General features: G+C 43.7%; 1 protein-coding gene across 3 annotated transcripts in view; it reads left to right on the top strand.

Annotated features, from left to right (window-relative positions):
* LOC148028368 (cyclin-C1-1-like) overlaps nt 1-14,698 on the top strand; it is a 104,677-nt gene that overhangs the window by 51,348 nt on the left and 38,631 nt on the right. For all 3 annotated transcript variants that reach the window (XM_087690188.1, XM_087690190.1, XM_087690189.1), the window contains one exon: nt 14,132-14,171. In XM_087690188.1, the coding sequence (XP_087546314.1) occupies nt 14,132-14,171 (40 nt within the window). The remainder of the gene's footprint in view (nt 1-14,131; nt 14,172-14,698) is intronic.

Genomic DNA, 14,698 nt, shown 5'->3' with positions numbered 1-14,698 from the left:
CCCAATTTCTTTGATGGGCTCAATATACAAAATCTTTTCCAAAGTAATGGCGAATCGGCTCCATAAGCATCTCCCGGCCATTGTGCACCCTCTACAGTATGGTTTTATTAAGGGCCGAAATATCCTACACAATGTATTGAATGCTCAACTGGCAATTGATTATGCCAGGCATTCCAATCAGGAAGTCGTACTGATTCAACTGGACCTGGAAAAGGCTTTTGACTATCTAGACTGGTCCTTCGTTGCTGAACTTATGTCTGCTATGGGCTTTGGTCCGCGGATGTCTAGTCTCATATACACTATCAGCACTGCAGCGTCTTCGCGGGTCATGCTGAACGGAGGTGTTACTGAGCCCGTTGTCCTTGCCCGCTCTGTCCGGCAAGGATGCCCTTTGAGCCCTCTATTTTTTGCCCTTGCCACACATCCAGTTCTTTCGATGTTATCTCATATGGCAGCCTCTTCTCAATTGGCAGGACTAGCACTTCCCACAGGACAGCACTTCATTGGCCAATCCCTGGCGGATGATACTTTTATGATTTTGCGTGCGGACAGGGATAACCTTCGAATAGCCTTGGATGTTTGGGGCCTTTTTGGTCAGGCGTCCGGCCTTCGCATCAACGCACTCAAATCAGCCATTCTCAGCTGCACGGAGTCCGATTTGCAGTCCTTGGACTGGCAGGGTCTGGTTGTTCCTCGTGGCTCCATCGTCAGGCACCTTGGGTACCCTTTGGGTGTTGATGTTCCCCCAAAGCAATTGCTGCAGTGGATTTCTCAGAAAATGGTGGCTAAGTTTATGTATTGGAAATCTCAAGCCTGGCCTTTCCATGTTCGTCTCAAAGTGGCCCAGACTATTATGTTGCCAATGCTCACATATTTCTTACCATTGTTGCCTTGGACTACTACGACTCTCAATGCTCTTACTCAGTCCATTCGTTTCATGCTATGGAAGAAAGACTCATTGCATGCAGGTATTTCTTGGATCTCTTGGTCGCATGCGTGCACTCCTAAACGCATGGGTGGCGGAGCTATTTTAGATGCCCAAACTCACATGCAGGCACTCCGTTGGTCGCTTTTCCGCGCCATGTGCTCGGATCATCATCCATGGGTCGATATAGCCCGTTATTTCCTTGAGGGCCAGGGGCTTCAACATGGCAATACCCAGATCCGGAGTTCTTGGTGGCATGTTCTTAATGCTGATTCGCGGTTCTCCAGTTCTTCTTCGTTGCTGCTCACTCATTTGGTGTGTTCTTGGAAACACGTCCTCCAGAAGGCCCAGTGGCATCCAGCGGAGGATCGCTTGGCTGCTAATTCTTTTCAATTGGAGTTGCTGGCAGTTTCCCGTTTACTTGCATGGGAAGGTAAACAGGACCTCAGACCACAATTCAACCGGATGGCCCGTTTGGGTTTGTCTTCCGTTGCGGATGCCACCCTTGCCAGTCGTAATGTGCTTATATCTTTTCGTACAGCCAGGCGGCTTTTCAGGATCCCTCGTGGTTACAGGCCTTTATGGGAACAGCTTTTGAGGGTGCTCCAGTGCAGACAACCCTTTCCTGCCCTTGCTTCAGATCATCCCTGGCAGGATTGGGACCTACAAGGCCGGCTGACCTTAAGCAAAGCCTCTGCTAACCAAGTGTATCATATTCTGATTAAAGATCATCAATGGCTCGTCACCAAAGTGAATGCTTTATGGGGATTACGTAAATCCCGGTCATGGTGGAGGGAAACTGTCATGGCGGGCTGGTTGAACAAGACACCCTTCAAATGTAAAGTTTTTCTTTGGCGAATGATGGTTGGTGGTCTTCCGCTTGCTTCGGCTCTCTCCAAGCGACGAATCTCCAATGGCCACTGTTTCTTTTGCACCACTGCTGTGGAATCTGCTCGCCACCGATTTATTTCTTGCCCCATCGCAAAGAAAGTCTGGTTATTTATGTCGGCTGTCTGGCAAGGAGTGGTTGGTTCCACCCTGCGCCCCTTTGATTGGGTTTTCGGTCAGCCCAAATACCCCGCTCCTGCACAGCCACATATGAAGCTCGTGTATCATTTTCTTCGATATTGGGGCTGCTGGCATAACTGGACCGTCCGGAATGCTTTTCTTTTTGACTCCGCCTATAATATTCAGCGGCATATTGCCAGGCTTAAGGGCCTCTTGTATTGGCAGTTGGATCTTCTCCGGCATTCTGATTTGCTCTCTAGGGAGGACTTACGTCCCTGGCATAGGGCAATTTCCTCTGCATCTTTGCCATGAAGTTGTAACTTGTAGCACTTAGAATCTCTTCACATGATGACGTAGACTGTCGTCATGTATCTTGTAATCAAGTAATCTTGTATTTTTTTTCGTAATTAATACAATTACCTTTTACGAAAAAAAAAAAGAGAGAGAGAGAGAGAGAGAGAGTGTGCATGCTCCTGTCCATGTGCCCTTTCCTGTTGCTCCTATCCCTCCTTGTGGTAGATTGTGGACTGCACGCCTACTGTGGCTGCAGGCATCACAAATCCCTGCTCCTGAAGCCCATGACTCGAGTGATGCTCAACCTTGCTTGTATGCTCAAGTAGCTTCTACCTTATACGATTTGCAAGAACCAAATTGGGAACAATTCCTCGAATTTGCGAATTCTCTTTTGGAGGAGTATGCTGAGCATAATCATTGAGGGATTCCTTCTTGCATAGAGGAGACTTTGGATACACGGGTGAATACTCAGGAGGTTCTTGGCTCCTTTTCTGCATTCCATGAGCATGGTGTGATTCTCTTTTTCATTAGCGGGCTGCCTGTGCTAGCTTGCATCGGTCAGTGGTGGCTAACATCTCTTTTTTAGAATGATTGTGTGGAGGAGATCTTTGTTGGTCCATGTTGATTCTATGAGGTTGTGCTTCTTTCCACTTCGGCTCGGGATCTTCTCCTTACTGAGCAGCCTGTTTTCTTTGATAAGCAGTTGGTGCATATTGTTCCATGGTGGCCAGCAGGAGACTCAGTCTTTGCTGAAGTAGGCATGTCCAATGTGGGTGGAAGTGGAAAGTTGTGCAGTTGTGTACTGGGACCTTCTCAAGGATGCCATGGCTGCAGTAGGCCATGTGCTAGTACCCCAAAGCCTAAAGGTAGCCAACAAAAAGTGACTATGCATGCTATGGGATACCGCCAAAAAGAGATCCAATTGGTTGTGCCTCAATTGGAATGGCATGTGGCCTCTTTGCTTCCGGCTAAAGTGGGGTACTTTTGCTGTTTACTTTTTCTTGTGTGGTCAACTGGGTACTTCATGGTAGAATGTCAAGACCGAAAGAGTACCCTGGGCGAACAGCCCATGGACAAGGACCAAAGCATGCCTTCAACTTCTACCCAACTTCTATCCAACCCCAGACACTTCAGTTCGTTTAGAGTCTAAAGATGAGCAACCACCTTCTTTGGATTTGGAAACAACGCAATAAGGGGAAAGCTAAGGAAACTTCTGCACTTGCAATATCTCCCGAGCCTTCCTCTACAGAGCACCCTCTCTGTACCTATTCTCATTGCGGAGATAAATCATCTGACATGCCTACCACTCCAGTTCCCCCTTCTGCCAAGGATCTATCGCCCTCCAAATACCAATTGCACCAGTAGCAATTGAGCCAATCATCATCGTGCATGTGGCCCTCTTGCTATTTGGCCTTTGATGCTGTTGGTAGAGTCATCACTCCATGGGATTGCTAGTATCTAAGCTCTACTTCTTACCCTATAGATGTGCCTTCTTTCTCGTGGGTTGAACATCAGAGACCCAACCCTTATTGCAGTTCTTGGAGACTTCTTTGGAGACGGTGTACTAGAGACATTGGCGGCAAAGGCTCAGACCCATGTTGGGAAATCATGTCAAAACTCGTGATCTTTTGTAGCATGGCCATGCTGTCAGGTGTGCCTCTTGTAATCTTGTCTTTTGTTGTTCCTAAATCAGTTGTATCTGGTTTATCCATGATGGCCTAGAGCCACACTGCACCTTGTAATCTTGAAATCTTGTACTTGTTTTATAATTGATAAAAATCACCTAATATGAGAAAAAGAGAGTCACATAGCATCAAAGAAATCCATTTCTTTGAATTTAAAACTTACAAAACATTTCTTTAAGTAAGAAACGCCTTTGATAGTAAAAAACATGATTTTATCAATTTTATTTATTTGTTTAATTATTTTTCGAGGGGAGGGGGTGGAATTTAAAACTTATGAAACATTTCTTTAAGTAAGAAACGCCTCTGATAGTAAAAAACATGATTTTATTAAATTTATTTATTTATTTTTCGGGGGGGGGGGGGGGGGGTTAGGGAGGGAACAAGAAACCATGGCTTTTTGACAAAAAGTGTCGGGTAATGTTAAACATCATCATGATGGTTGTGGTGCGGTGGTGGTGATGATGCTGATTGGTGATGTTGATGATGATGACATTGAGTCAAAGTAGTGACTCTTGAAGGCTTAGGAGTTTGGATGATAGACTTATTTTTTTGGGGCTTTGTTTACTTATTGGACTCTGTCACTCTGATTTCTATTCTTATCTCTTGAGTTGGTTGTATGACTATAGTGTCATTTAAGAAATATCTATGATATATCATCATTCATTTTGGATTTTGACATTTTGTCATTTTGTTTTGGAATAAGAATCATGATGTTGCAACTCAACCCATTCCATATTGGATATGTAACATGTTTATTTCAAAATTTTTTCAAAGAAAAGAAATTTCTATTGATAACACCTTAGCAAATACTTTGAGGTAAAATACAAAGTACAAGGAACTCTGTGAAGAGTAACTAAGTACGTTAGAGATACAATGGTTGTGTGAACAACCAATCCGGTGGGCTGTTATACCAAACCATATGAGGGATAGTGTGGACAAAAGTGCATGAATTCCATAATCATAGAAAAGCCTCTCTTCTCTTCCTTATCCTCTCAAAGTTGCCCTGCATCCTCTCCCATCTCCCTCGGAGAGAGTGAACGATCTTTGTCCAAATCCTTGATAGAGTCTTTCTTGTGGATACATCCAAAAGGTCAATGACGTGGCTGCATCCATAGTCCAAATATACCAGGCTGTGATATTGGCAATCAACTCCCATCTGTGGCTATGTCCCTAAGTCCACTGTGCTTGTGACTAATCTGGAGTGAGAATCGCGCTCAGATGCTGTCCAATAATGAGAAAAGAGTAGCTCCCTTGAAAATTCTCATAGCCACATGCTGGGCCCCCATCTATGACCCATGCTATAGCCCTTGAGGTAGCCACCATGGTCTGTACCGTGAAATACCATCTTGAGGGCTCTCCTCCACACCTCTTGGGTTCTAGGGCAGTCCCAAAGGCAATGTCTTTGTGTCTCGATTGGCTCGTCACATCTTGCACGTGCTACTAGGTCCTTGCCATATCCAAGCCATGTGCCAATTGCTAGGCCCTTATGAGCTACAAGGCATAGGAAGAGAGAAATCTTCCTAGGCTTGAAGCTATCATGTAGCCTTCTCCAAAAGTTGCATAGGAATTCCTTTGTGATTCCCTCTTTGAGCCAATGGGGGGAGGCTGTTGGCTATGCTTTGATTGTGCTCATTTGTATTCTCCTCCCCAACCTAGTAGTGTAGCCAAAGAAGGGCACATCACAAGGTCTATCAATGAGCGGATCCCTCCATAGTCTTTGGGAGGTCTCCTTTGGTAAGCCCAATATCTCCATCCATCAACCAGATAGGTGGTTGGGTTTGAGTCAATGCTCCACTTTCTCTCGAAATGAGTGACTACTTTGATCCTCTGTTTGGAGCATCCAGTGAATGTTGTTTGCTCAAGGTCCTCTTGTTGGAGATGGCCATCCTCCTCAACCATAAACGTAAATGTTGTATCTCTGCTAGTCGCAAAGAGTGCTAGAAGAATGTCCCCTCTAGAGAAGAGATTGATCCAAGTCTGAGAGGTGCCTATATCTATCCTCCATTTTGGTGGAACTCCTTGTGTCACAACCTCAATCATAACCCTGGCTCCCTTGAGCCCTTGTAGTCTCTATCTCCGAGTCTCTTGTGGTGGCTTGGGGAATGCAAACAAATCTGCCACTGATACAACAACCTGTAAAGAGAATCTCTCCCACACTAACTATGTCCTTTGTCCAAGAGTGTGGCCGGAATCTAATCTCAAAAGGTGATTGAAGAGCAGAGGCTGCCTTCTCTTTTCTTCGGCTGTAGTGGAGGGTAGCTAGTGAAGCCCTGGTAGTACAGGTCTTGAGGCTCTAATAATAGTTGCTAGGAATTTGACCTCAAAGCTCCTCCTTAAGTCCCTAGTCCTGATCTTCTGAAAAATCCAGTGGGTGTTGGGCTGCCATGGTCCCATATGAATCATAATGTTTGAGGCATGAACCATATTATAGCTTGTCCAAAGACTAGACTTTGACATACGTCAATAATGGATCATGGATATGTAATAATTATTCTCAATTGACTCTCATGTATTATCATTTGAGCTTAATTGGCCTTTTTTGGTTCAAGAAAAAGTTCCATAGAGGTTTAAAAACTCTTTCCGTAGTTTAAAAGTATTAAAAATCCCATTATTAAAAAACCCATGTTTCTTGTTTTACCCCCTCCTGAAAGAAACCTACAGATGCATTTCTAGCATTTCGTTTTTGAATGTTTTTGATGTTTTTGGTGGCTATGAAAGAGAGAGAGAGAAGGGGGGGGGGGGGGGGGGGCGCGCGAGGGATGGCTCCTTCCCAGTGCGCCTTCTGACCTGCACCCTTTCTGCAGGTACTGTCCCTGCGTTCTGCCTAGAGTATGGGCTGTCCCTATGGCAGGTTGCTGCCTGGCGATGCCCTTTCCTGTGCAGTACTGCAGGTTTGCGAACCTGCTGTACCTGCAGGCATCACAGCTGACCGCATGAAGAGCATGAACAGTTGACTGCCCTGCCTTGTCATGGCCAGCTTGAATATGGAGGATGTGGATCAGGCTGGTGCTGCCTTGGATCTGGACATGGATGTGGAAGACAAGGTGCTGGAAGAAGACATGGTGCCCTGCATTGAAGAGATGTTTCCTCCCCCTCACTGATGTTCAGCTGTCTGTCAAACACAAGGATCTCCATGCTAAACCTATTGTTGCTCTTGAAGCCCATGACTTGGGTGATGCTCAGCCTCACTTATATGCTCAAGTGGCTTCCTCCTTGCAGGATTTGCAAGAAGCAAATCGGGAACAGTTGCTTAACTTTGCAAAATCCTTTTTGGAAGAGTATGTTGAGCATAATGATTGAGTTATTCTTGCTTGTGCAAAGGAGGAGATTTTGGATACATAGGTCAATACTTAGGAGGTTCTTTGCTCGTTTTCTATGTTCTACGAGCAAGGTGCCGTTCTCTTCATTGGCCGGCTGCACGTGCTAGTCCGCATCCGTTAGTGACTGACATCTCTTCTTCAGACCAATCGTGTGGAGAAGAACTTTGTTAGTCTGCCCGGATTCCATGAGGTTGTGTTCCTTTCCACTTTGGCTCGAGATCTTCTCCTTGCTAAGCAGCCTCTTTGCTTTTTTAAAGAGTTGGTGCACATTGTTTCATGGTGGCTAATGGTAGACTTCGAGTCTTTGCTGAAGCAGGCATGTCCAATCTGGGTGGAAGTCGAAAGTTGCCCGGCTGTTTATTGGGGCCTTCTCAAGGATGCCTTGGCTGTAGTAGGCCATGTACTAGTATCCCAAAGTCTAAAAGCAGTCAATAGAAACCGATTGTGCATGCTCTGGGATACTACCAAAAAGTGGCCCAACTATTTGTACCTCAAATGTAGCGGTATGTGGCCTCTTTGGTTATAGCTAAAGGGGGATACATTTGATGGTCATTGTTTCTTGTGTGCCTACTTGGGCCACTTCATGGCGGAATGTCCAGATTGAAAGAGTACCTTGGTGGATCAACTCATGGACAAGGACCAAAACATGCCATCAACCTCTACCTAGCCGCAAACATTTCAGACCGATCAATCTAAAGAAAATGAGTCGCCTTCTTCTTTGGATTTGGAAATACAAGGATGGACGGTCGGTGCAATGAGGAGAAAGCAAAGGAGACTTCCATACCCATGGTACCTCTTGACCCTTCCTCTACATAGGAACCTGTTCGTACTTATTCTTGCCACGGAGATAAATACTTTGATGTGCCTACTGCTTTAGTTCCTCCTTTTGCCAAGGATCCATTGCTCTCCAAATAGCAATTGCACCACCAACAATCGCCTAAGGTTCCCTCTCCATCCTCCTCGAAACAATGGAGTCCCATTTCTGTTATGGGTTCTTTATATAAAATCTTTTCTAAACTAATTGCCAACAGATTGCAGAAAGTATTTCCGCGGTTGGTTCATCCATGCCAATATGGTTTCATTAAGGGCCGGAATATAATGCACAACATTTTGAATGTTCAAATGGAGATTGACTATGCTAAAGCTAGCCCAGTAGGTTGTTATGCTTCAACTTGATATTGAAAAGGCATTTGATCATGTTAGTTAGTCTTTTTTGCGGTAGTTAATGACTACCATGGGATTTGGGCCTCGTATGATTTCTCTTGTGGATACCATTATTCAGGGTGCTATAGCCCGCATCGCCCTTAATGGAGGGATCACAGATGAAATTGCCTTATCGTGGTCTCTTCCGCAAAGCTACCCTCTCAGCCGTTTGCTGTTTGCTTTAGTCACTCACTCGATACTTTCATTGTTGGACAAGTTGGCCGATCAAGGTGAAATTGTTGGTTTGACTCTTCCCAGTGGGGCCCAACTTTTGGGGCAATCTTTGGCCGATGATTCCTTTATGTTTCTTAAGGTTGATTGCTCGAATGTCAATCGAACAATGGTTGCATGGAATATTTTTGCTATGGCATCGAGACTTCATATTAACACTCAGAAATCTACACTGCTTTCTTGCACGGAGAATGATTTGCAGGCCTTGGGCTGGCATGGAATTGTGATTTCTAAGGGAAACATAACCAGACACTTGGGTTATCCTATTGGTGTGGATGTAGCTCTCCGTGCATTGCTAGATTGGATGTCATCTCGTATTCATGATCAGTTCATGTACTAGAAGTCTCAAGGCTGGCCTCTTCATGTGAGACTTAAGGTTGCTCAATGCATCATGATCAGTATGATTTCGTTTTTCCTGCCTCTGCTTCCTTGGACCAAAAAGTCTTTTCTGGAATTGGTTCAACCTATCCAATTCATGTTGTGGAAAAAGAAAGGGAATCGCTTGGGCCAGGTGTGGATTTTGTGGTAGCATACTCCTAAAAGGATGGGGAGAGTAGCTTTGTTGGATGTTAACTTGCATATGGCAACCTTGAGGCTAGTTCTTTTGAAGGCACTATATATAGAGAATCATCCCTGGTCAAATATTGCAAAATTTTATATAGGAAAGAGCGGAATCCTGCACTACATGTGATGAAATAGTGCTTCATCTCTTTGTCTCTTGCCCTGTTGCTAGACAAATTTGGAGTTTTGTTTCCCGTGTGTGGTCCGCGGCAACTCAACACCGGATATCAATTCGTTCATGGATTATGGGAAAGATGACTTCTTCGTCCTCTTTGCACTCAAATTATTCCTTCCTTTTCCATTTCCTTAGATGGACAGCCCTGTGGCATATTTGACGTACTCGAAATGCCTTCCTTTTTGATTCAGTGTCGGGTATCCATGGTCATGTGGCTCGTGTTCGTGGTTTAGTGTTATGGCAGATCTCCTCTATGGTCTCAGCTGATCTGGTTCTTCGTGACATTGCTTCTCCCAGGCTGGATATTGTTTGCTCCACTCCAGCTGTCCTTTCCGAGTGACATTTATGTGTAGTTGTGGTAGACTTTTAGTTGTATTTGTGCTTTTTTTCTCTGCTGACCTGATGGTCTGATGTAAATATTTTCTACTTAATTCAATTATCTTCACGAAATAAAAGAGAGGTATATATATGAAATGAAATGAAATGATATATTAATGTCTATAAAAAGGCTAAAGTGACCTATGAGACCATGAGTTACAATAATTTGTGTGATGGTACAAATGTTTGAAAAAAGGACAATAAATAAGAATGTAGTAAACAATACACGTAGACCAAGGGCTATAAGTAAAGAGAGCTCTAGCTGACAAATAAAGAGTTCCAACAGATATGATCTCATGGGGAAGTAGAAGCCTAAGGTATGGCTCTAGCACGGGCAATAATCTCTTATATTTGTGTGTGGTAGTGTTAGGGCTTGTATCAGGGTCTCAAATGCTTAGATTGACCAAGGTGGATGGCTCAATCAATCAATACCCCTCGTGTATGCATAGAAGATTGGGGCTGTAGCTGCTCTAAAACCTCCTGGGTCTCTCTTGTGAAGAAATTAGTAAGTTGTCTCTGAGTGGGGTCTTGCTGTCCTAAAGCTGCTTTACTCTTGAGGAGCAAGTCTCGAAGCCAACGTATCTCCAAGTGGAAGAGACCAAGGCATTGCTGGTTCGTGTAATCCATGACTCTAGATAATGGTCCGAATTCATCTCTAAAGAGATAGTGGAAGTGGCTTGAATCTCATAGTATGTTGGGCATTGGCAAATATAGTGCTCCCTTGTCTTTGGTTCTAGTTGACATATCTGGCATATGCGCCTTTTTGGTGGTATGGACTGTATTTGCCAGTCTCAATCTTTGATTGGTGTGAAGAAGTACACAACTGCCCAATAGCACATTTAATTCCATGTGAGAGGTGGGTGCCTATATATCTCGAGCGAACAATAAATCCATCATTTGTGGTTTGGAGAAGATGCTCTCTATAGAATGTCATCTTAGCTTTTGTTCTGGTGCCAACCATGTCCTCCTCACATCTAGCTGGGTGAGATCCATCTTGATAATCTTGCCAATGTGCTCAGCGTAAGCAATGGTGCATCAAGGGAGTACTGGAGGGGGGGTAGCCTCAAGGTTGTGTCCGTATGTAGTACGGATTGATTCATATAGTACGATCTGTATGGTACCATACCGTACATATTTGTACGATTTAGTACGAAAAATTGGCACTTTTTGGCCACTCTTCCCCAAGGCTACAACTTTCTTGCTTTCTTTCTCCTTTCTTTTTTCTCTTCTTTCTTTCTTTCTCTCTTTGTGAAGCCTCTCTCTCCCTCTCTCTTTCAAGCCTCTCACACCCTCTTTTTCTCTCAAGTGTCTCTAGCTCTCTCAAGCCTCTCTCTCTCTCTCTAGCCTCTCTTTCTCAACGTGCTCTCTGTCTCAAGCCTACTCTTATTTGTACGATCCTTTATGTATGATATATCCACTCCCATCTATGTAACGTACCGTATATATTCGTACGATTTAGTATGAAAGAACTGGCCCTTTTTGGCCATTGCCCCAAGCCTACGTATTTCTTTCTTTCTTTCTCCTTTCTTTGTTTTTCCTTCTTTCTTTCTCTTTTCTCTCTTGCTGAAGCCTCCTCTCTCTCTCTCTCTCTCTCTAGCCTCTCTCTTTCTCAACCTTCTCTCTCAAGTCTATTCTTATTTGTACAATCTTGTGTATGATGTATCCACTCCCATCTATGTACTCGTAACTTGTAGGTAATAGTAGCGTATGTTGTGCATGTGGCATGAGGTTTTGGTATGTTACCCTTAAATATACATCTTATATAGTCTAATAGCAATGCTATTTAGACTTTAAACATCTATTCTATTATCTTTAGTCCAAAATAATCAAGTTAGTTTTTCTCTCATACTAATATCGTATTGTACCTTATAAAATCCTAAGGTACCATTTAGTACCATATTTTATCATACCATACCGTATCGCACCTTTGGTACCTGACAACAATGGATAGCTTGTCCATGCTAAAGCCATGTGACTCAAACCAAGCTGACATCTATGCATACCAACATGAAGTGTCACCCTCCGTGCCAAGCTATTGAGAGGACTTAAGAGCTAGTTGTGCATATCTATGTCTAGGTAGATCCCATAGTCTGTACATAAATGATTGATCATGTGAGGGCCTCCACTACAACTGGCGTAGCTAGTAGCTCAGCTTTGGTGATCTCTTGTGGTATCAAGGCCTTACATCTGATCATCTTGGAAATCATGGATACAAGGGATCTTTGCATCAACCTCCAACCATTATATCTACAACCTATGATCAACTGCGATAATCTAGACTAGAGCCCCATATCTATACTCCATGCAGTAATGTAGAGATGACGAGTGTATCAAAGAGCCGTATCTTGGTATGGGGTTCCTAAAACTGCACCTTTGAGCACATCCTCTCCAAGCCACCCAACGCTGCATATCCTTGAGTTAGTCTAGTATTTGTTGCATCCCTCATGGAAAAGAAAGAAAGAAAGAGTATATTAATATCTCTAAAAGGCCAATGTGGCGTATGTGGCCAAAGCAATACATACAATGATGGTGTGTTTCTCATGCTAGTTCATGCGAAGAATAGAGGTCACCTAGCGCGTTTGCATGGGTGTCCTCTCCTCCCCATTCTCTCCATATTTCATAGAAGACCGGTTGTGCTAGCCTTCATATACCATTCATGGCACCCTCTATACAGGTGCTTTTACTCCTTCTTTGCCCAAAGAAGACTGGCTTGATGGTTCAAACTACCTGCTTTGGTCTTGTAAGATGGAGTGTATCCTTGATACCTTCAATCTTTGGGAGTTTGTTACCCACCCTATTCCTCGTCCATTGGAGGATCCCATTGTTGGAGCGTTGATGGATCGTGTGGCCTTATGGGATGGGCTCAACTCTAGAGTTTGATCTTTTCTCTTTATGAGCTTATAGGATTTCATTCTATTGCATGGCATACGTTGTGGAAAGTAGTGGAAGTTTGGACAAAAAATGCTTCTTTATAACATCAAAAGACATTATGGATGCTTGCTCTTTCTCCTTCCATGAAGGATGATATCAATAGGTTAGAGGATGCGAGGGCTGAGCTTGCATCCCTTGGTAGAATGATCTCTTTAGAGGACATGGCCATGATTATTTTCACTTAGTTGCGATCTCCTTGGCTTGATGTCTTCTACACTAGCCTTCTTACATCGAGGATCCATGAGAAGGTTCTATGGGAGGAGCTTGCTCCGCTTGTTTTGGAGCATGATGAGCGTGCGAAAGAGGTTGCAAGTGGATATACCTCCACCAAAGCTTTTGTTGTTGGTTTGGGAGGGGAGAAGAAGAAGAAACGGAAGTCGAATCTTAAACGACAGGGGAGTTCTTTAGGCCTTGACTCCGATTTAAAGAAGCCTAAATGTCCATATTGTGGGAAGGGGACACATGCAAAGGAGATAGGTTGGAAGAAGTACCTTCACCTTTGTCTGGGAGTGAATGATGGAGCTTAAGTATCCGATCCTTATATCTCTACTGTTGCGGTTACCCACGAGTCAATGTTCCTTCATATTGTTTAGTTGGAGGAGACTTCTTCAGTGGTTGTCTCATCTTTTGAGAGGCCTTTGCTGCTTGATAGTGGAGCTTCAAGTCATATGACTCTATGAGGCGATTTGTTGTAGGATCTATGCCCTTCTAAGGGTCAATCATGTTGGTGACATTGCATCGGTGCCTATTAGTGGTGTTGGCACATTTTTGTTTTTGGATCATGCATTGAGCTCCCTTTCACATGCCCTTTATGTTTTGGACTTTGGCTTTTCACTCCTCTTAGTTTGTGGCCTTACTAGGCTTGGTACTAGGGTTGTCTTCATCGAGTAGGCTGTTTGTATTGAGGATTCTTCTACAAAAGCTGTTGTGGCGATAGGTTGGTAGGAGAGTGGGCTTACTGGTTCCATTCTCCTTTTGTTATGCAGGGTCCTTCGAGGCAGTTGTCTCTTGCTACAACCGTTCCTTTTTGTGCACCATCTTTTCAATAGGTTCCTTTCCATCCTCCACCTTCTCCAGTGGTTTCCTCGTACACCCCATCCCTTTCAGAGGGGGTGATCTCAATGATGCGGTTGTGGATTTCCTGGCATTAGTCACAGTTATTGAAGTTTATTATTCATCTATTAATAAGTTCATTTTTGCAATGCTGAAATTAATGTTGCTCCACTGTGAATGTACTGATTGAAGTTCAAAATCCTGCATTCAGTCTTAGTTCCCTTTATACTGGAGTTGATTTTGCATCTTGATTTAGCATGTAGTGTGTACCTACTTGATTTAATTTCTTCAAGGACAATTATTGATGCCTCATGTCTCCCCTCTCCCCCCCCCCCCCCCCCCCCCGCCCCTGTTTTTATTTTCACAGGTATAAGGTATTTGGCACAACATGCAAAAGTAAGGCAAAGGTAAAAACAAATTGATTCTATTTTAATGAGAAAAAGCGTATGCTTATGTTGACTATATGATATTAATAGGTTTTTGATTTGGATTTTTCGAGTTTCTTGGTGACGAAAAAAGCCTCTTTTAGGTTAGTGCGACCCTTTCATACAGGCCTTCCACAAGTAGAGCACCATACTTGGTATTTCAATGGAAGCCATTATTTCCACCCTAATCATTGCGAGACTTTATTTTGAGAGGAGCAGCAAGTTTTACTGATTTCTCTTGCCTCTTTCGAGGTGACTTCCTTGGCATGCAAAGTAGCTAGGAAGCAAACAAGTGGTAGAGTTTTGTTCCTGTGGTACTAGCCATTAGTTTATGTACACTAAAGAAGGTCAACTATCTGTTAGGAGAACCTTTTAGTCCTAGAACTGTTTGGTCAAGCTGATTGACTTTGATACTGATGTCAAAGGAATGTGTTTACGAAATTTTCATGTTCAAATGGTCTAAACATGGAAGATAATGATTCATGTCATATTTATGGCAAAAATGATTG

Source organism: Lygodium microphyllum, chromosome 12, assembly GCF_053477565.2.
Source record: "Lygodium microphyllum isolate KBCC chromosome 12, Lygodium_microphyllum_v1.1.10, whole genome shotgun sequence".
Lineage (NCBI taxonomy): Eukaryota > Viridiplantae > Streptophyta > Polypodiopsida > Schizaeales > Lygodiaceae > Lygodium > Lygodium microphyllum.
Note: the sequence above shows the minus strand (reverse complement) of the source record. Positions and strands in the feature narration are given on the sequence as shown.